The sequence below is a fragment of the Cryptotermes secundus genome, unplaced genomic scaffold, assembly GCF_002891405.2.
Source record: "Cryptotermes secundus unplaced genomic scaffold, Csec_1.0 scaffold47, whole genome shotgun sequence".
NCBI lineage: Eukaryota > Metazoa > Arthropoda > Insecta > Blattodea > Kalotermitidae > Cryptotermes > Cryptotermes secundus.
The window spans coordinates 969,796-991,821 of NW_019721002.1; the positions used below are offsets into that span (position 1 = coordinate 969,796).

Here is a 22,026-nt window from a genome sequence, read left to right on the forward strand (position 1 = left end):
GACTCCCTCTTCAGTCCTGAAGATGGTGGAATTTCTTTCCTCCGAAACTCATGACCTCTACCCGACTGTACGAAGCACCATCCCTGAAGACAGCATTCGAATATTCAGTCAACTTTATTTTAGTGTCCTTGTGAATTTATCCTGAAATTCTCCTTGAACAGCCCGGGAAAGGGTCGCCTCGAGAAGTGCGCAGTCGCGTGGGCTGTGCGCTCGAGCATGCGCGAACCGCACGAGATAAATAGGCGGCGAGTTTCGGAGCGCCAGTTTGCAGTGCGTGCTGCCGCGTGTGGTGTTTCAGGCGCGCAGCAGTCGCAAGAGGTTGCGCAGTGACCGGATGGCCCATAGTGAAGACGCAAGGTTCGGCTAGCCCGCAGTACGTTAGTGCAACACTTTCTTAACTTCGTCTGAAACATCTTTGAGAGTACGTGATACCTTGAATAGGCATCTTATGGAAGACGAGATGTCTGGTTTGGCTCTTTTGGTCCCCATGCCAGAATCTGATGATAAAGCACCCTCAAAGATGTTTTAAACAAAGTGTAATATAGGTTATCACCGATCGCCACAATTTACTATAAACTTCCGTAGACTTTTCAGTGCATGTTAACTGTATTGAAGTTATGTGTGTTTGTGTGTGTGTCTGCGTGAGGTTCTCGCCGTGGAAACTATGGGATGTGATGCCGTGCTGTCTGGTAGATCACTATCACCGTTTCGGTGAGACCTTCTGCTCAAGCCACTACCCTGAAGTTGGACAAATACTTTCCTCCGAAACATCGGTAAATATCTTACCAGACCAAGCGGCGTCACTTCCGGTATAAGGTACTTTTGTAGCTTAATCTGCTGTCAGTGTTTTGGTCGTCGTCACTCCTCTAGGTATTACACTGAAACCGTAATGTTTCGGAATGATTTATGCTTCCATATTCTGGGTAGTGTCCAGTGACAAATTAGATTTCTCCAAGAGGATCATCATAATATTTTTTCTTTTCCCTGAAGACGGAAGCAGGATAAGGTTACCGAATGGTTCTTAATATAAAATGTGGAGTGATAATAATGCCCAGTGTATTGAAGTTAATGATTCTGTAGGAATGCAACTTGCAACGTGTGCCCATATCATACTGACATGTCACGGAATTTCGCCGCAGTGAGAAAAGTGAATTTATGGCAGAATCACCATCGTCATGCGGTAGCACTGATGTACAAACGTGCAGTCCACTTTGTGCTGGATGTCTGAATTCCGATATTTCTTCTGGCCTTTTAAGGCCGCGTGGTTCAGAAAGATCATGTTTCGGAGTAAAATATCGCCTCCATCTTCTTGGTGAAAAATAAGCCAGTTTTCTATTTTACTGGTATATTATTTTGTTTACTTTTGACCCTGAAGATGGAGGCGATATGTTCCGCCGAACCTTCTGACTCCAGACTACGTGACATAACCCAGAAGAATATGCTTTTCTTAGTCACTGTCGTGAGGACCTCGTATTCCTTCACAACGTTTTAGTACGTTACATTTACTTAGAATCAACAAGTGGTTTGAAAGTCTAAAGAACTGACAGCCAAACTTCCTTGCTCGTTTCGTGGTGATAATGATAAACCAGTATGATCTGAAACCCTGAAAATAGAAGCACTAGGTCCGTTCGAAACTCTGGTACCATTTATCAGACTTCACGGCGTCACAAGCCAGAACGCAGTAACGTTAACCCTCAGCGCAGTCAGAACCTCCGGGTATCTATTTAACTAATTTGTTCCAGAGATTCTGACGTGGTTATCTCTGCCAAATCTAACCAGTAATGCATAATTTGTGAACGCAGGCTGTCCAGTTTGGCTGTTGGAGTTCCTGTTCCTTCCGAAGTGTATCAACATCAAACTGCCCAAGGCACTGGACTCTCATTGTCACGCCGTATAGTTTGGTAAATAAATTGAAAGTTGTGAGTTTAGTTTACTGTTGTCCGGAGTGTGCTGAAGTGGAACTCAAGGAGTTTCACTCGATGCGCAGCAGATGCATTTTCTTCCTCCATTCCCTCCCTACACAGGCGTTTGTGGCTTTCATATCTGTCGCTGCCTCACAGTGTAGGTACACATATTTGGTACACATATTTGCCAGCGCCGGAGACATGGCACTTGCAGAGGCATTACAGCCCACTGTGGGCTCCGGCCTTCCTTATCTCGGTTATTTCGCGAAGTAGGCTGGAAAGGAGAGGAATCTGAAGGAAGTGGCCGTGGCCTATCGAGGTATTCGTCTGGAGGAATAAGCAACGGCACGAAAAGCATCAGGGGCACTCGGTAGCGAAGTTAGTTGAAGCACTATGTTACAAGCCAGAAGGTCGCGGGTTCGATTCCCGATGAGTTTATTTGATTTTTCAAATTAACCTAATCCTTCCAGTCACATTATGGCTCTGGGATCGACTAAGCCTGTAACAGAAATGAATACCAGGAATCTTCCTATACGGCAAAGGCCGGCCGGCGCCAAAGTCTATGGACCGATTGTCTAGAAAATGTGGCAACCTCGACTTCTCACAAGCCTATGGGTCTACACAACCTGTTAGATGTGTAGCTTTACCTTCTTATTTACTTCATTTACATAGGCAGAAGTAGAAAGCTCAAGGAAATGCAGTTTCACAGTTACTAAAATACCGGGCCGCGACATAGCTCAAGCGGTTAGTCGCTGGCTTCCCACCGGGTCTGGTAAAGTGGGATTTGTGGTGGACAAAGTGGCGCTGGGGCAGGTTTTCTCTGAGTACTTCGCTTTCCCCTGCCAGTCTTCATTCCACCAATTGCTCCACAATCAGCCTCACCTATCATCTGGGGCTGGTACAATAGGCCAGAAGTGGCCGCAGTACAAGGGACTTAGTCCTACCCCACTAGCAATCAAAGAAATACTAAAATGCCAAACCTTGTTATAGAAGCTAGACAATATTTACACCTGATGTCTCATTCATAGCGTCTGGATGATTAACGTGTTCCTTGCTCAGATTTTCATAAAGAAAATACCTGAATTTGGCGTGTAATTCCATAAGAGCTTATAAATTCTACTGGTATTGAAGCTACGTGTGTTTAGTTTAAATAGTGATTCTCAGCCGGTGTGTCGCGAGCTTCTGCCAAGTGCGCCAAGAGGCGTTATCTTCTGAGATATAAGGCCGTGAAATCCGATCAAAGTCAACCGACGTTTCGGAGATGGAGGCAATTGTGCCTCCCAAACATCTGCTGAATTTCACCAGATTTCACTGCGTTATATATTTGTCTGTGCACATATATAGTGTTTTGAGAAGAGGAGATCATGATGAAATATTTGCTAAGCTGAGGGGCGCCACTGTACAAAGTTTGGAAACCCCTGCATTTCATAAGCAAAGTAAAGTTGTCCCCGTGCTTAACTTACTGCCACTTGAAAACATAAGGAGAATTGGATGCACAGAGCCGCGTTTTACTGACCTCGGCACTAGTTGAAGTTCAGTGGTCAGTTTCACGCCCCAGCCTCCTTATTCCTTGGGAAAATATTTTATATATTTGTAACGGAAGGACGTACGTCTGTTTTATAATAATTTTCTACTTGTATACACTAAGTGACATAATTTAAAACAGGTGTAGTTGCGTTATAAACTTTATTTTCTTATTCTATTTCTACTGCCACGCGTAACAAATGAAAATCGTTGGCTCCTAGAACTGGGGACCGCAGGAGTCAAGTGCCGTTTTCGGGAGTCACGAGAAGGGGGTTTCAATGTGACCTGCCCCCCCCCCCATTGCATCTAGAGGATTGTGTAACAAGTCCAAGTATTAGATTAAATTAACCCTTTAAGGAACGGTGTACCAGATGCTGTAACTTCAACACAATCCTGCAAGGCTCCCACGTAGTTCATTTAATATGGTTCTTATAATAAACAGTGACTGTTTCCCTAAACAGCATTAACCGGTTGGGCTCTGTAGCGGAGACGTAATGGGTTTCCTGTGAGGTACTAACTGAATTCTTATATATACTGCATTCTGCCCACAGAATGTATCTCTGTGTTCCGTACGGTTCTCACAATAAACAGCGACTGTTTCCCTAAACAGCATTAACCGGTTGGGCTCTGTAGCGGAGACGTAATGGGTTTCCTGTGAGGTACTAACTGAATTCTTATATATACTGCATTCTGCCCACAGAATGTATCTCTGTGTTCCGTACGGTTCTCACAATAAACAGCGACTGTTTCCCTAAACAGCATTAACCGGTTGGGCTTTGTAACGGAGACGTAATGTGTTTCCTGTGAGGTACTGACTGAAGGCTTATATATGGTACAGAAGAACGTCTTCAGCCACAAGTACGTCTGAAAACATGAGCATGCATCGGAACGAGCTAACAGCCTGTTGATCAGAACTGTGTTTAACGTGCATAAGAAACCTTAGAATGCACCTTTGCAAGGGAATGAAGAGATAAGACACAGTGTAACCAAGAAAGCAAGAAGACTCACATGGACATAGTACCGAAACGATCACGGAGATAGTGACAGAGAAATTCGTATATTCAGGCCTGTTAATATATGCATGACTTGACGTGACGTGGTGTGGTGAGGTGAAAAGGACAGCCACAGGACACAAATGACTTAATACAAATATTCGAATCTCTGTCTAGCAAAAGAACAGGAGAGGCTGTTCATGTTGCCCCCCCAAGCACTGTTGCTTCGTCACCGTTGGACTGACAACTGCAGCTGGACTGCAGATACTTGCCGCTGCCTGTCTCTCTCTCTCTCTCTCCCTGAATTTTTGTAAAACATGTGTTTTAAAATATCACAATAAAGCAACAGCCAGAAAAGGACTAACGTTAGGATTCGTCTATTAAAGCCCCTAACTACTGGCTGAAAGCCTTTTCACATCCTAAAGATTCTGCTACCGGTGAAACAGATGAATATTTTCCGTGGTCTTTCTTGGTGCTATAGCAAATGTTAAGTTGGTATTAAAATTCCACGTTGCACTGCACAGCCCGCATGAGTCCATGCCATACCAACCTTAGACTTTAGCCCTAATGAGGTACTGCACAGCTTAATGCCAAAACTGCCATAGAATGCTGTAAATACCATGTACTCATCTTCTTTCCTCTGCTGATAGCCATAAAAATAAGACCACTCCCCAACGCTTTACCTTTTCACTTTCTTGCGGTTTACCTTCTCTCCAACCTTAACCAGAATGACGAGCGGGAAATAACAGGGAAATTTCAGAGCCGATAATTGTTCTTTTTTCCCCTTTCTATAAAATGTGATGTTTCTCACCGGTGTCTCCTGCACTTTGTGTCCGTCCGTCTCTGTTCAGGGATAAGTGTCCATTCTGCTGGCGCACTAACCTTACGGCACGAAATACGTATGGCTTGACCTTGAGAAGCTGGAACGTATAAATAACAAATTTATGATTGGATCTGGCTCTATCTTTCCGATAGCCTGAAGCTTTTAATAGCCATCATGGTGGCGCCATGGCGACCGTCAAATAAGATTATAAATAGAGTGGAGAGAACATACACGAAGCGGGAAATAATAGAACCGTTAGGCGCAAAACAAAAAAGCACTGGGCCCTAAATCACTATCAGGCGCAGTGTTGATAGAGATCCTGTTAGTGTAATAATTTTTAATTTATCTATGTTTCGAATTGATTTAAAGCCCCATTCGCACATTTTATTCTCACATTCTGCCATTCTGTTAAAATGTCGAGGATATCTCTAAATATTTAAAGTGAAACAAAAATGTAGATGGCGCTTAATTTGTTTTAAAATTCTTCAGACTCGCTTGGAATGAAGAAGGATTAGATAATAAAGGGATAGGGGACGTTGCGTAAGGGACAGCTTCGTAATTTTCCTCAAGGAACCAGAAAAACTGCTCCATTCTTCTGTTCCCCGTGCTTACAGTTACGGATTCGTTACGGCCTATGTGATCACCGAGCTTCATAGTTTTATCGCTCCCTTCAATATTAAGATTTTCAGATCTGCTTCTTTTCACATCATAATGGGCATGCGACGTTTCCTGTGAGGTACGAACTAACTTAACTGACTTAACCCCACGGAGCTGAGTCCTCGAGAAGCCGTAAGTCGCTCAGCCACTCAAGAACTCCCCAGCATTTTATGGAACCCGAAGGTTCATTACCGTGTTCATAAGAGACATCCATTGGTCCCTATGCCGAAACAGAACATTTCAGTCCATAAGACCCTATCTCATCTAAGACTCATTTTAATATTATACTCCCATGTACGTTTAGGTCTTCCCAGTGGTCTCTTTCCTTCCCTTTCTCACCAATATCCTATACGCATTCGTCTTCTCTCCCATTCGTTCTACATACCCTGCCCATCTCATCCTCCTTGACTTGATCATGCTAATTATACTTGGAGAAGAGTACAAGTTATGAAGCTCCTCATTATGCAGTTTTCTCCAACCTCCTGTCACTTCATCTCTCTTCGGTCCAAATATTCTCCTCAACACCGTGTTCTCAAACACCATCAGTCTATGTTCGTCACCTGGTGTGTGTGTATGTGTGTGTGTTACACAATCTGTGACGTCATATGCCATGAGGCAGTAAGAGGAACTTCATGTGTCACGTGACCGGATCAGGGCCGATGCCGAGCACAATGGCACCACTCATCAAGAGCTTAACGCCATGTCACCGCTAATCTGATGATGTATTTGTTTCATTAGCAGCTCTAACGATATAGCTCTATTTCACAGGCGGGTTTTAGGATTTGCAAATGCAATTCCAAGAGCTCAGTGCACTTGTACTCATGAATACTCGGTTGGAGTCGTAGCTGCACCTAGGGCTCTCCTCAGAGAACTCCTTTGTTATTTCGCTCCGTGAGGCATGACCCCACGATCTCCTGTTCCCCACCTTACCCGACACTGTACTTACCAAGCGGGCCGACGTAACGGGGACGCCCTGGACACTTACTTTGGAAGTCCTCGGTTCTGATCTTGGTCACGACACCTATTGTCGTGACTGAGAGGTTTTCGTGTATTTCCTGAGTTCCTCCAAGGAAATGCTGAGATAGCAGCAAAATTAGGCCAGGATCATTTCCTTCCAAATCCTTTCCAATTCAGCAGTCTTATAATTCAACACTATAATCTACATACTAACAGCGTCGTAAATGAATACCAAAAAAAAGGACGTATAGAACTTACGTAGTCGAAACAGAATATATGGTTAGGCTGTAAGTGAATCACTCCAGCATCAGAACAGTGAAATAGCCTAGCTATTCCTAAAGACCCCAAGTGAGTAGGATCACCCCCCCCCCCCGACGCNCACGCTTGCCACTCGGCTGTGGTTTCCGTCAAATCCTACACAATCTGAGAGGGCAATGGAACAGGGACAAGGTTCTTCTCTTCCCCACAGCGTCCAGACCGGCTCTGGGCCCCACCTATCCTCCCGAGGGTAAAGTTCCCTCTTCCCCTGTCGGAAATCGAACCCTAGTTCCCCCTACTTCTAGTCAGTACCCTAGTCACTGTACTGCGTAATCTGAATGGCAAACCCTGTACGTATCGTGTTATAACTAGCGCGCGATCCGCCACGTCACTCGTTTGTACACTTTCCGTTCTTCTGTTTTGCTTTCCAGCCTAACATATTCCTCTGTCCCTTCCTTCTTCCCTTTCCTTCGCATTAATAGAGTTGCCGCGCCTCCCCTGTTAGCTTCTTTCGTACTTTTATTTCCTTCCCTCCTCTCTCCAACATTCGTTTCTCGTCCGTTTCATTTATCCACCCTCTCTTCTTTCCTCTCCCCGTCTCTGTCTCCTTCGCGTTAATACAGTTGCCGCGCCTCCGCTGTTAACTTCTTTCGTACTTTTATTTCCTTCACTCCTCTCCCCAATATTCGTTTCGTTTATCCACCCTCTCTTCTTTCCTCTCCCCGTCTCCGTCTCCTTCGCGTTAATAGAGTTGCCGCGCCTCCGCTGTTAGCTTCTTTCGTTCTTTTATTTCCTTCCCTCCTCTCTCCAACTTTCGTTTCTCGTCCGTTTCATTTATCCACCCTCTCTTCTTTCCTCTCTCCGTCTCACCATAACGGCAGAACGTAGCTTGGAGTCCGCCCCTAGCGTTACAGCCATTGGCTGTCTTTATATGGAAACTGTGTTTGTGCATGCAGGGAACATGTTCATGTGTATACATTGCATTACAGATCAAAGAAGGATTTAGTGGAGTGGCAGTAATTAGGAACGAGTAATAAATGAGAGGCCAGTCACGGTAGCCCATTGGTCTAAGGCATGAACCGTCTTCCCTCGTTCTGAAGCCGGGATCGTGGGTTCGAATCCCACTCAGGGCATGGATGCGTAGTATTTGTGTGTATGTTTGTGTACAGGCAGATGCCTTGCGACGAGCTGATCACCTCCCCAAGGAGTCCTACCGAATGTCTAAGGCCTAGTAAACGGATGTGAGATGGAGAGTTTCATGGAGGTAGGCCAAGGCCCAAATTGGGGCTGTAGCGACAAAAGCGAAAGGCTAACGTGGCAATCAAATGGTGATATTGTGGAGTAACTTTATGCAGTTAACAAGCAAGCAAACGGCGACAGAGCGTCATGAGGTGGCAACACTGACCGCGATCTCTAGCATGTTGCATGCACTGCAACCGGTGCTGTACGTGTCATGAGGCCGCTAGCCGTGTCACGGCTCAGTATTACCCACATCACTTTCCCTTACATGGTTACGGCCCTATTCCCGACGCAGCGCTTTCAAATTTAAAGCGTTCTCTCCCGTAAGTAACGCTATTACTACTCATCGACACATGAGCCCCGTCTTGAGATATGGAAACCCTTTGATGAGGTGTTATGACGCTCTATAAATGTAAATATCCTGCCAGCACGTCAGCGCATGACGCGACGCCAAGGTATTGCAAGTTTGCATTTTACAAAATCTCATATCTGAATCCTAAACAAACTTATCAAAGGATCACAGAATATTCTTCCGGGGTGTTACTTCTTTGTTTACAATTTCAATAACATAGTTTATGTGGACTTAATATTGCGGTACGTACACCCGTTGCTAGGCAAAGACCGTTACTAGGTAACTACCCGTAAACAGCAACAGAGCAACGATGTTTTTTGTGCGGTCGGTGCCCAGATGTTATAAGAAGGAGCAGTCTAGAGACAGTTGAGGGTTGCTGTAGCTGAGGCCAGAGTAAGAGGAACGTCCGCCGTTGGAAGCCGTTACCAGACAACGACTGGTGAAGGTGTAGCAGGCTGATACGACTTAAGTGTGTGCTGTAGTGAACTGTAAAGCGGGTGAATTAGTGAAACTGTTATAATTACTTGCAGTCACGGGCAGTGGCGGCTCGTAGCTAAAATTAGTGGGGGTGCTGCTCCAGAAGTGCACAATTCCATACAAAGATTTGGCTACTGACATTAAGCTTAAGGATTATATATTGTATTGTACAAGTATAAAGAAAGAATTAAAGAAACAATGACTCATTATATAAATGTTATCGAAAATGTCATGTGGAAATTGGGGGTGCTGCAGTTCCATAGTGCCTATACCCGGGCCGCCCCTGGTCACGGGCTTGCAAGAGTTCAGTAAAACCAATTACAAATCCAAACCCCGTCTATAGTCACCCCTTCATATGACAATACGTATTTTCCAGTGACATGTTTCTTCCTCCTGTTGTGACTTACTGCAACACATTTTTCCATAATCTTTCCTCAATCAGATTTCGTAGTTGCAGATGTTAATTTCAATTTGGACAGGCTGGAGGGCACAGTCGGTAAAGGAGGAACATTTGTACGAGTATATACTCGTACTGTATACTGTCATTTGAAGGAGAAAGCTCTAGATCGCATTAAGTGAAGGAATTGTTTTGAAAGAGACTGTGGACCTGTCGTCTTGACAGATTACTGACAGATTACTGATGATGATGATATGTGAACATGGCCATGCCAGGAAGAACTACGGTAGTTCAGCGGGTACAGAGACTAGCTTGGGGTTCGATTTGCGGCAAGGGTAGGAATATCTCTCGCCACCTGAACGTCCAGACGGGCTAAATAGGGGAAGTGAACATTCTAGGGACACTGGTATTGTGAGGATCTTTATTACTATTGCTAATCTATTTTCTAGGACGTTCTTACGTGAGTAGCCTTAGGAGCGAAAAGAAATCTTTTGTTTCTAAGTATCGCGTGTATCATGTGAATACTAATAATAGTATTTTGATGTGGATATGAGAAGCGTAGTATATTATATGAATGAAACTTTCTATGACGGATTCCTTTTGCCTGTTATTCGTGGGAAATGACGTTAAACATCGGCCTCAGTATGTTATTCGATGACATATAGGACTGGAAAAGTATATGGGAGAAATGAAGAGAAGCTATTACGCCCATTACATCTGTTCTACTTCCATTTGTGACCTATTTCCTGACTCTCCCTCGCAGATGAAAGGTTATAAATGACAAATTCTAATGCTTCCCTCTGAATTCTTAACACATGTTACTGCAGTCTGTGTGTGTGTGTGTATGTGTGTGTGTGTGTGGTTTGTGTATTAGAACTCACTGTCTTGAAGATGGTTCCAGCAGGCTTACGCTGCCTCACATCTGGAAGTCCGTGATCCTCACGAGGAACGCTCCTGATTCTGGACCTCAAGGATTTAATTGATCGGCCATCTTAACTCAGTTCTTCGTAAGTCGCCATTTTATGTTGAGATAGAGACTCGAAACTTGCTTCGGTATGTATGTTATGTGTCTCTCTCAGCTTATCCATTCTGAAAACATGTGACGATTTCGGCCAATCACAGCTCAGCAAATTCACCGCTTTACCACGCACTGAAATTTACATTCCTGGAAGCGACATAGCCGGAATAACTGGATGTTTGACGGGTGCCTTCGGTAGGGAAATGAATGAGAACAGTGAAGAATGCTGGATATGGGCTTCTCACAGCAGTAACTATGAAGAGTGGAATCTCCTGGGATGTGACGCCGTGTAGTCCGGTAGAAATTCATGAGACCCTACTCCATAAGTACAAAGGAAACGGCACTCGCTGTGTTAAGGTTCCGTCAAGCTTTTCTATATTTGAATGACATATGGAGGAGAAAATGACGTTTATTTACACAGCAGAAGCGCGCCGTCACTTGGCGGGATCGGCACGGACACGCGATACATTTCAGCCCCTCAGAAGTCGGGAGTGGCGCGAACCTTCAGGACCCAAGCAAAGGAGAAGCCGCAGTAGGAAAGTAAAAAAAAAAAAAGTGTGTAATATTTTATTTTCCGAAAACAAACATATATAGATATACTCGTATTGTCTGAAGTAAGAATAGTCAGAAAGCGTTTACTCGTAAATCAGTTTGTGTTTATCTCGCAAATAAATTTTAAAGGACGGTGAAATGACATTTACACGGAAATTGTTAGTACGGAAACTCGCGATATCGAGGGCACAGTAAACAGTTTTAATGAAATTCAGTTTTATGGCGCTACTTTACGGCCCCGCATATCGCCGTGGACTTGCGCAGTGCTACCTGCGCAGAGACGCAGCAACGTAGCACATCCTATTCGCTATAGACTACACCTAGAGTCATCCAGGACGAGAAATCTTGTAGCCTAGCAGAGCGTTAGTAAACATTCTTCTTCGTGGAGGAAGCTTAGAACAAAGCGGTTCCGGTATAGCCTGTACACAGACCAATAGGAGAAGGTAGCACTAGGAACTGACCAATTAAACTGTTTTCATTCCCTACGTTATAACCGCCTCTTTCCACTCCCGTCGGAGTTTTCTGACCTAAATAGGGAATCGTACTTCGTAGGGATGACAGATGAAGTGTTCGAAAAGATTTATAAGAAAGCGACTGTAGCCTGATCGGAGTAATAACCCAGTATTTACGGGTAAGGACTGAGGAAAACTACGGAAGTCTCAATATTCGGTGCCCCAACCGAGAAACTGTCGAATACGAGTCTAGATCGTCAAGTCTACACCAGAAATTCAGGGCGTCGGTAAATGATCTGCCAGACTACACGGTGTCACATAAGATAAAAATAAAGATTGTAGTTTCCTGAGTTCCAACGTCATGTAATTCGGAGAGCCCGACATTTAGGAGGAACATACCGCCTCCATCTTCAGCGACGATGAATAAACAAAGCGGGAAACCAACAGAAGTGGGCATCAAACTGAACTTTCCGCGACCTGCACGGGGTTACAAATCAGAAGACAAGAATCCTCATAATCCCCGCACTGAGAAACTCAATTCTCACACGCACGCATATTAGATGGCCAGTACAAGAAATATGGCATGAGGTAATGTGACGTCACGCAGCTCGCAGCACGACGCGTCCAACAATCTCTTTCCGCTGAAACTGAGGCGCCGTGCTGCAGCGGCAACTTCTCCGACACTTCCTTCGAGCAGGTAGCCTGACGGCAGAAATGCAGGCGTAACACTACACTTCGTTACATATTTTCGTACTTTCTTTGCATAAGACGGAGGTCGTGCGTACCCGACCACGCATTTAGTAGCCAGACCTACCAGAAGAATTGGTTAAAATCTGATGCGAGGGAATTTGTCCTCACAGTCATCAGAGAAATCTAAATTTTTCGTGCACTTCTCAGGCGTAATCGCTGCTTTACATGAAGATTATTTTTATTATTTTATTTTATTATTTTTTTAGATTTTAATACATAAAATTCGGAGCGATCCATCGCCAATGTTTACGGCTTATGTTAAGGAAAACTGAGCAGGTTACATCAGGCGGTAACGCTTCTGATTTTTATTCCTGTTCGAATCTTAGCTGTAGTACCGATTATGCTGACAGGATTTTCTGATCTTACTCAGACCCTCTGGGCGAATGTGCGGTACAGTAAGAGACTATGACCGCTTCCTTCCATGCCCTTTCCAGTTCATCGTTCATAAATTATCCCACAATTTGACGGTAAATAAGCTCAGCTGCTGATGACATCGCCAAGTAAACCATAAGTAAATAAGTGAAGAAAGTATGAATGGCAGATCCTAAACTTTGCCTACGTAATATTAATATTATCAGATTCATATATTTTTTTCCGTGCGACAACTAGCTCTGAAGTTATGAACTCTAGCTCAGGTGTAGCTGGGTGTTTGAAGCAGCTGGCGACTAAATTTTACGGTGATTAACTTGTAAATATATTTTTAAAAGTAAGGCACTATCAAAAACAAAATTACCGAATTTACATTCCATTTCCAATCCCTACTGCATAGAACGTACACTGCATCTCAATTTCAAATACCAGTCAGTTAATTCTATGAAGACTGAAAATCTTCTGAACAATATATAAGAATTCAGTCCGTACCTCACAGGAAACACATTACGTCTCCGCTACAAAGCAAAACCGGTTAATGCTGTTTAGGGAAACAGTCGCTGTTTATTGTGAGACCAATACGGAACACACAGCTACACTCTGTGGGCAGAATGCAGTATATATAAGAATTCAGGCCTTACCTCACAGGAAACACATTACGTCTCCGTTACAAAGCCCAACCGGCTAATGCTGTTTAGGAAAGCAGTCGCTGTTTATTATGAGAACTACACGGAACACACAGGTACAACCGGTTACTGCTGTTTAGGGAAACAGTCGCTGTTTATTGTGAGAACCATACGGAACACAGATACACTCTGTGGGCAGAATGCAGTATATACAGGGTGTCCCAGGAGGAATGTACCAAACTTCGGGAGGGTGTTCCTTATGTTAAAGTATGCCTATATAACCCAAAACACCTATGTCCAAAGTTGAACGGTTACGGAGATAATGGCCCGAGAAAAGCGTGTTCTTCTGGCGGGTCCAAGCATTATACCTGTCAGCTGAGACGTCTTATCTATGTTTGTTCTTGAGTGTGGTGATTCATACTAGCCGTAAGCTCCCTTCAGTATACGTTGCGGCCGGGTCGTGAATGGGTGGTAGATTAATTGTGCGGAGTTGCTGAAATGCCTTTTGTGTTTTCACATGTGGAATACTGTGATATGCATTTTGTGTGTGGATTTTGCGGTGGCAATGCACGTGCTGCTGTTGACGAATACCAAAGGCGTTTTCCCGATCGAAGAATTACATGTCGAAGTGTATTTATGCGAATTCACCAGACATTGCGTGATACTGGTTCTCTTCCGAGTGTTTCTGTGCACTCTGAAAGGGAGGATGTACGAATGAGAAACACACGGGAGAACGTTCTTGAGATGGTTCAGAGAAGTCCGCGTCTGTCCACTCGTAGAATGGCCTGTCGCATCGGCGATCACGTATGCAGATGTGGCGAACTTTACATGATGAAGAGTTGTATCCTTACCATGATCAAAGGGTACAACATCTGGAACCAGGCGACCATGCACAGCGTATGGATTTGTGCCACGGGATAAAAGCTCATCCCGAACTGTTAAGGGTCATTTTATTCAGTTATGAGGCGTCTTTTACCCTGGACGGTGTAAATAATTTACGAAATGTGCATATGTGGTCCCATAATAATCCACATGAGATAATGGAAACGAAATTCCAAAAGAGATTTTCCGTGAATATACGTTTAATACAGTTATGTGGTCGGCTTATAGCGCAGTCAGCCATGTTACGTCAGCGCTTGCCAGTCATGTGTCATGTATAGTGCTTGGAAACATAAGGACAATTATGACATTGCGAGCGAGTATTTTTTACTTAAATTCTATGGCTTCATGTCGCTCACAAGTTAGTTTGATGTTACGTACATTATTAACATTACAGAAACCACATATTCCTGCCAGTTTTAATATGTATTTTGTAATCAACAAGTAACACCGGTCAAAGTTTCAAACTTCTCTGGCCATTATCTCCGTAACCGTTCAACTTTGGACGTAGGTGTTTTGGGTTATATCGGCATACTTTAACATAAGGAACACCCTCCCTAAGTTTGGCACATTCTTCCTGGGACACTCTGTATAAAAATTCAGGCCGTATCTCGCAGGAAACACATTACGTCTCTGTTACAAAGCCCAACCAGTTAATGCTGTGTAGGGAAACAGTCGCTGTTTATTGTGAGAACCATACGGAACACACAGATACACTCTGTGGGCATAACGCAGAGTTACTATTAAAGTAGGTGGTATATATAGCAACCGGTGGGTTTTAAACGGTTAATTACTGTTCAGGGGAAGCATCGCTTTTAATCTCAGATATTAGGAAGGGCACAAGGCACTGCGTGACCAGGACGCTGAGTTTTTCTTTGTTGAAACAGGCGGTACTTGTGGCAATCACTTGCTTTTAGGGGTTAACATGTTGCTTTTCTTTCCTTGCAGGAAATTTAGGATAGCCAGAGACTTGCCAGAGTTTGACCCAAGAGTAAAGTGCAACAACCTGCAGAAGGCATCCATCAGACGGTGCAGGGTAGAGCCTGACGTCGCGCTATCCATCACGCAGAATCCCAGCACCTGTATCCAGAACACAAGCAATGTGTGCGATTTATCACTCCTAAGCAAAACATGCCCTACTTCTCTGACTGAAAGGAAGGCAAAGCTTCAACATAATGAGACATCCGCCGTGCTACAGGATACACCGTGAACAGTTGAAAACATATCAGAAACTTATTTCCCTTCGCCCTCACCACCAAATTCAATAGGGATAATATATACCAGCAAAAATAGCGGTTTATTTTTTATACATAAAATATATTAGGAATCTCTGAAATTGATTCTCATAACAGCAAAATAAAATAAAATATGCAAGAATGTGTCAATGGAAGTTTGGTGAATTTTCTTCGATATTTATTTACATGTTGATTGAAGATAAATGAACGTATTTGGGTTAAAATGGATAATTCACAGTGTCTTGCTGTTTAAGAGTAAAGAGGGAACTAGGAATCCGGCGTGTTTAAGTGGGAGCGACAGAATATCCGATTTTGTCTCAGAGGACAGAATGCGTCTGCTTATCAGAAGCACAGGAAAGAGCGCCATCTTTTGGTGATCACATAAATCTTCAATTTATGTTCATTACGAATTAATGCCTAAAACTGAGTGTGGCAGGAAACGCGTGTGTCACAGTGAAAGATATTAATGTGATTTGAAATATCATCAGTCAGACTAGACGTTTAGAAGTGCGTTAGCTGTTTGCACTGACAGCTGAGCTCAGTTTTCGTCATAACAATTTCAACAATGATGATTCCTTATTAACGAGTCGAGCGCCGTTTCCATGACGACAATGAGCACGACCTGGTACTCCGTAGATGACATGGCAGTTACAGCTGAGAATATTACCTTCAGTAGCGCCTCGACTCCCGTCGATGGCGTCACGCGCTCACAAGACGCCTCAGCGTGGGTGGCGGAAATGTGGAATTTGACCGCTACGAACTCTAGCGATGGCAACGTCACTGATATGCCCCACTGCGATACTGACAAACCGGTCCTTATTATCATCACACAGGTAACAAATCTTTCCTCCCCTATTTGCTGGGTAATATAAAGGCCTTGATGAATGAGGTTTATAAGGAGGCAGTGGTGGCCTATTTTAAAGCATTATTCCGGCGTTCACTAGGAAGAGTTGGAGGAAAATTGTCTAAACTTTGGTTAAGAAATTAAGTCACTCGGTTGAAATTCGTATTCAGTGACTCCTTAACAAAGTTCGGAGTGGCACACGTACACTCGCTATATCAGTAGTGCTGTAAAAACTGTAAAGCTATCCCTGTAACAGGCCGTGGAGGCCCATAGGGTTGTGAGACTCACAGATGGCGGTGACTTTTCAGCCTTACGCGACGGACGCCCTTTATTTTCCAGGAAGATTCCTGGTACTCGTTTCTATTAGAGCCTGAGCCGACCCCAGGGCCATAGTGCGGCTGGAAGGATTAGGGCAATTGAAAATTCCAGTGGCCTCATTATGAATCGAACCCGCGACCTTCCGATTTGTAGCATAGTGCCTCAACCAACGACGCTACCGCGTGCCCCTGTCAATTATAAGCGTAAATCAGTGCCACTTTGCTAAGTTTTCTTAATAAATAGACCGGGTTCAAACCTGTTTCGTAAGAACCAACACACCAAGCAGTTTAGCGTAGCGGTATTTTTTATTGCTAGTGAGGTGGGACTAAGTCCCGTGTACTGCAGCTACTTCTGGCCTATTGTACCAGCCCCAGATGATAGGTGAGGGTGATTGTGGAGCAATTGGTGGAATGAAGATTGGCAGGGAAAACCGAAGTACTCGGAGAAAACCTGCCCCAGCGCCACTTTGTCCACCACAAATCCCACTTGACCAGACCCGGGATCGAACTCGGGCCGCCGCGGTGGGAAACCAGAGACTAATCGCTTGAGCTATGGCGCGGCCAAAGCATAGCGGTAACTCTGTGGTCTTGTATCTGAGATGTGATCACACAACTTATCAGCCAGGGCACTGGATATACTGACTGTTTATCGTCATTTTCCTCAGTTCCTCCAGGCAAATTCCGAGTAGTGCCTCTCGTAGGCCGTGACCGCTTCCTACCAAATCTCTTCCAATTCATCCGGCACTCTGTACTTCAGATACTGACAATATTAAGCGACTAAAATGGGGTGTCAATATTTTATGTGCCATCATCAGGAATATTATATAATGCTCCTTTATTATTCTACAGAAAGTTGTATTGACAGTGTATCAGCCCGTGTCCATCTGGTGGCAAGATAATTAACTTAGCAGTTCATACTAGAAGCAGCAGATGGAATTGACTGAAAAGTTACGTGAAGGCTAGCACAAAGAGCATTCAAATGTCACTGGGAAATTGTTAAAAACAGACTTATTGAGAAAAATCTAGCCTGGAAAGGCAGCTACATTTATGCTGACGTGCTAAACGTGACAGAATGACAGCTTACGATAACTGGTGCCACTACCAAAATGAATTTATTTTTCGGCAATTGTGAACATTGTAATACCGACTGGAGCATAACTTCCACTGCTGCCATCTTACGATTCTTTTCATAACTACTTGCTAACAAGGATATGATACACATACCACAGCAGAATATGAAATTAGTTATAGGTCCTTCAATAATTTGTACTTATCCATTCTGTAAGTAGCCGATGCAATTGGTACAGGTGCTGTACAGCTTGGTGTGCCTGGTGGGATTGCTAGGCAACACGCTCGTCATCTACGTGGTGGTTCGTTTCTCCAAGATGCAAACCGTCACCAACATGTACATCGTGAATCTGGCCGTGGCGGACGAGTGCTTCCTTATCGGCATTCCCTTTCTGCTCACAACAATGAGCCGGCAGTCCTGGCCCTTCGGGAACTTCATGTGCAAGGCCTACATGACCACAACCAGCATCAACCAGTTCACCAGCTCCATCTTCCTTACCATCATGAGCGCTGATCGCTACATCGCTGTGTGCCACCCCATCTCTTCGCCCAAGGTCCGCACCCCTCTCATCAGCAAGGTAAACAGCGGCTCAGGAGAGCTCAACTTACCTCTCTTATAGGTTCAGGAAGCTGTGGAGGGAAAACGTACCCTAACAAAGTAATTTCACAGTCATTTTCACAATCTATGGGTATGTTCTTCAACATAATTGTGTCATCACATTCCAGGACGAAAAGATCGTGGCACTTATAGTCAGCAAGTCTTGTAGTGGTCACATTCTGGAACAAAAGTACTTGCCAAGGTTGCAGCCACAGTTTGGCTTGGTCACATGCCTGTAAATGCAATTGTTCCGTGGTTAAATAAGGTAAAGCTATCCTTCTAGCAGGCCGTGGAGGCCCAAATGTTTGTGAGACGTCGAGGCTCCCACATTTTCTAGACAATCGGCTCACAGATGGCGGTGAGGTTGTCAGCCTTACCCGCTGGCCGCCCTTTACCTCCCAGGAAGATTCCTGGTACTCATTTCTCGTTAGAGGCTGAGTCGACCCCAGGGCTATAGTGCGGCTGGAAGGATTAGTCCAATTGAAAAATCCAGTTACCACATTGGGACTTGATCCACGATCTTCTGGCTAGTAGCACAGTGCCTCAACCAACTACGCTACCGCGTGCCTCCTCCATGATTGAATACATGTGAAAACGTCATCTATTGTATGTGTAAGATGCATATAAGCGGCAAGTTACTGGTTGCATGATGTGCAGAAGGATCTCAGAGTTGTACAAAATTGGATTGTATGCTAACTCTGGTTACTTGTGAGTTTCCGTATTCTTTATAAAAATGCTTTGAGTTCCCGCTCGAGAATTTCTGTGCCTCGGAGCGTGCAGACTGGGTCAGTCTACAGCCACCTGATCGTTCTCGTTCCTCGCTCGCGGATTTCTTCTTCTACCCTGAAGATGGAGGCCATACGTTCCTCCGAAACGTCGGTTTACATAATATCTACACGGCGCCACATCTCAAAAGACGGCATTCTTCATAGTCACCGCAGTGCAAAACCTCAAATCTTACATTCAGTTACATTTGTCAGCATTTTCTAGTTTTGGTTAAAATGGGACAGAATTAATGGGCATGAAGACGTGTAGAGGCGTCTAAATTTTATTGAACTGAGGAAAAGCACGTTTAGAATAATCATTGTGGTGGAAAATGAAAGATATGTTGTATGTCCTGTAAACAGTTGCTGCAAATTTTGCAGTTTTCAAGATAACTAGCGGAAATTGAACGAATACAATGCGTAAATTGCCTAACTTAGGCATGGGACTGTGATAAGTAGTCACATAAATAAAGAAGAAGATTACCAAAGCCCTTATTCTTGTTAATAATTAAACTAACCTTCCTTTCTTCCAAATTTATAGGTCTGCATATTTAATGGAAATATAATTGAACTTCCTGCTAAAACCATTACTTTATTAACATTTAAAAAGTTACTTTACTTCGATATAATTGAAGATGAGGCAGTAATGAGCCGGAATTGTTCTGCTATGCATACATTTCCTAACTTGTTTCCGGTCTTACAAACTAAACAGCTGTAGGTTCTAAACACACACATGACACTAATAAACTGCAACTATACAAAATTTGGTCATGTGGACAGATAGAATAAAGAGTTTAATTTTTATAATTAGTACAACAAATAAATGTTATGGGAGCTGGGATAGCCCAGTCAGTATAGTGGGTACACTGCTGGCTGGGAAACCGAGGAGTCAGGGTTTGATACCTGGAAGTACCAAGACTGGACTCTCATCTGGTGAGCACCAGCGGATTTTCCCCACGGGTAAATTTACCAGGACAGGAAGCTCACCGCTCACCTCCATCTATTGCCGAAGTTAAATATGTATGGAGCTATACGTCCACTTCACCTTACTTCTTCATGGAATGGTACTTAATGAAGCACAAAAACATGTTTACCTTTTACTCAATTTTGGCAATTTGTTTCGAGAAGTTACGAAAACTGTTACTTCACTGTTCCTCCTCTAAGCATACATCTTCCTTTGCGATATTTATCTCTACGTCAACTGTACAGGCAGTCATAAAAACTTTAGAGCCTGTAACTTTCATGAACTTGGTAACACATCAAAGCATGTATTCGCATTTTATTTACTTATTTATGGTTACTTTAAAGAGACTGTCAGTGGGTGGCTACAGCATCGAACAATAGCAGGATTCATGAGTAGTGACTCGGAGAGGTTGCGAAAGGCAGCAGAGCCTAATTCGAGATACTGTCTTGACATATTAAACTGAAGGGGCTATTACCATACTATATTCAGTCACGACAATCGATCCCTGAAACATATTTGAACCCAGAACACCATGCATATAAAATAGAATACTGTTCTTTCATCCGTGACGTCCTCTGCACAGAAACGGAACTTCCACAGTTTCTTTGATGAACAAAAATATTGGTGTGACCCCGCACTAAATTATTTTGTTATTGCTAGTGGGGTGGGACTAAGTCCCTTGTACTGCGGCCACTTCTGGCCTATTGTACCAGCCCCAGATTATAGGTGAGGGTGATTGTGGAGCAATTGGTGGAATGATGATTGACAGGAGAAACCGAAGTACTCGGAGAAAACCTGGCCTAGCGCCACTTTGTCCACCACAAATCCCACTTGACCGAACCCGGGCCGCCGCGGTGGGAAGCCAGCGACTAACCGCTTGAGCTAGGGCGCGACCCGCTAGCCGCACTAAATTAACGAGCACGTGTCGCTTTCCTACCGCATTCCCGGGAATTGCGGCATTGAAAAGAGATTTCAAAACACACAGAGTGACATTAGAAAAGTCTGTAACATGTCATCTGTGATTCTCTAATGTTTTCATATATGTATTTATTTTTCTCTGTCTTATTTTGTATCTCTTTGTTCCATTGCTTTGCGTGCTTTGGTTTTTCTGCCTCCTATTTCCACATTTTTTGCTTTAATTCCATGCTTTTCCCCTTCTATATGAATAAATATAGACGCGAAGTCTTTGTGCACCCCTTCCAGGTAGTGAGTCTGACGGCATGGACGGCCAGCGCCTTGCTGATGGTGCCGATCTTCATGTACGCTAGCACAGTGGAGCGCGAGCCGACGTCCACGTCTTGCAACATCTTGTGGCCGGAGAGTGAACATATCAGTGGGCAGGCAGCCTTCACTCTCTACTCCTTCATCCTGGGTTTCGCCATTCCACTCCTGCTCATCTTCGTGTTCTACTTCCTCGTCATCCGCAAGCTGAAAACTGTGGGGCCCAAAAACAAATCGAAAGAGAAGAAGAAGTCTCACCGGAAAGTGACCAAATTGGTGCTCACCGTGATAGCTGTCTACGTTCTCTGCTGGCTCCCCTACTGGATCACCCAGGTGAGCCATTCTTCTGTACTCATTTGATGGTGCAGAGGTGGTTGCGTGGTGATGACGTAATTTGTACTGTCTCAGAATTTGCCTGGAGGGACGGGGGTAATCAGGGAGAGACATCAGCCAGCACAGACTCTCAACAACCAAGATTCGAACCTGGTACCTACAGATGCTTTACTGTGTTCTACTTCACAGCATTTTCTTAACAGCCCTGATCATATAGCCTTCATTGAGTGGCTGATGGCTGGTGAACTCAAAGGGACGCAAATTTTATTGTGACTGACTTTTTAGTTCACCCACTCATGGAGCTGAGCCCTTCTTGAGAAACCGCCAATTCTGCAGCCACTCAAGAACTCCCCAGCGTTTTGTGGAACTCGAAGGTTCATTACCGTGTTCACAAGAGCCTTCCACTGGTCCCTTTCCTGAATCAAATCAATCCAATCCATACCAACCCATCCTATC

General features: G+C 44.1%; 1 protein-coding gene across 6 annotated transcripts in view; it reads left to right on the top strand.

Moving 5' to 3' along the window:
- The window catches only part of LOC111874418 (somatostatin receptor type 5), a 275,264-nt gene that overhangs the window by 247,225 nt on the left and 6,013 nt on the right, over window positions 1–22,026 (top strand). For 3 of the 6 annotated variants that reach the window (XM_023869917.2, XM_023869923.2, XM_023869948.1), the window contains 3 exons: window positions 15,175–16,294; window positions 17,930–18,268; window positions 21,220–21,570. In XM_023869917.2, the coding sequence (XP_023725685.1) occupies window positions 16,064–16,294; window positions 17,930–18,268; window positions 21,220–21,570 (921 nt within the window). In that variant the 5' untranslated portion in view covers window positions 15,175–16,063. Of the gene's footprint in view, window positions 1–287; window positions 374–15,174; window positions 16,295–17,929; window positions 18,269–21,219; window positions 21,571–22,026 lie in introns of those variants that run through there. The other 3 variants (XM_023869932.2, XM_023869941.1, XM_023869956.2) reach the window with 3 other exon arrangements.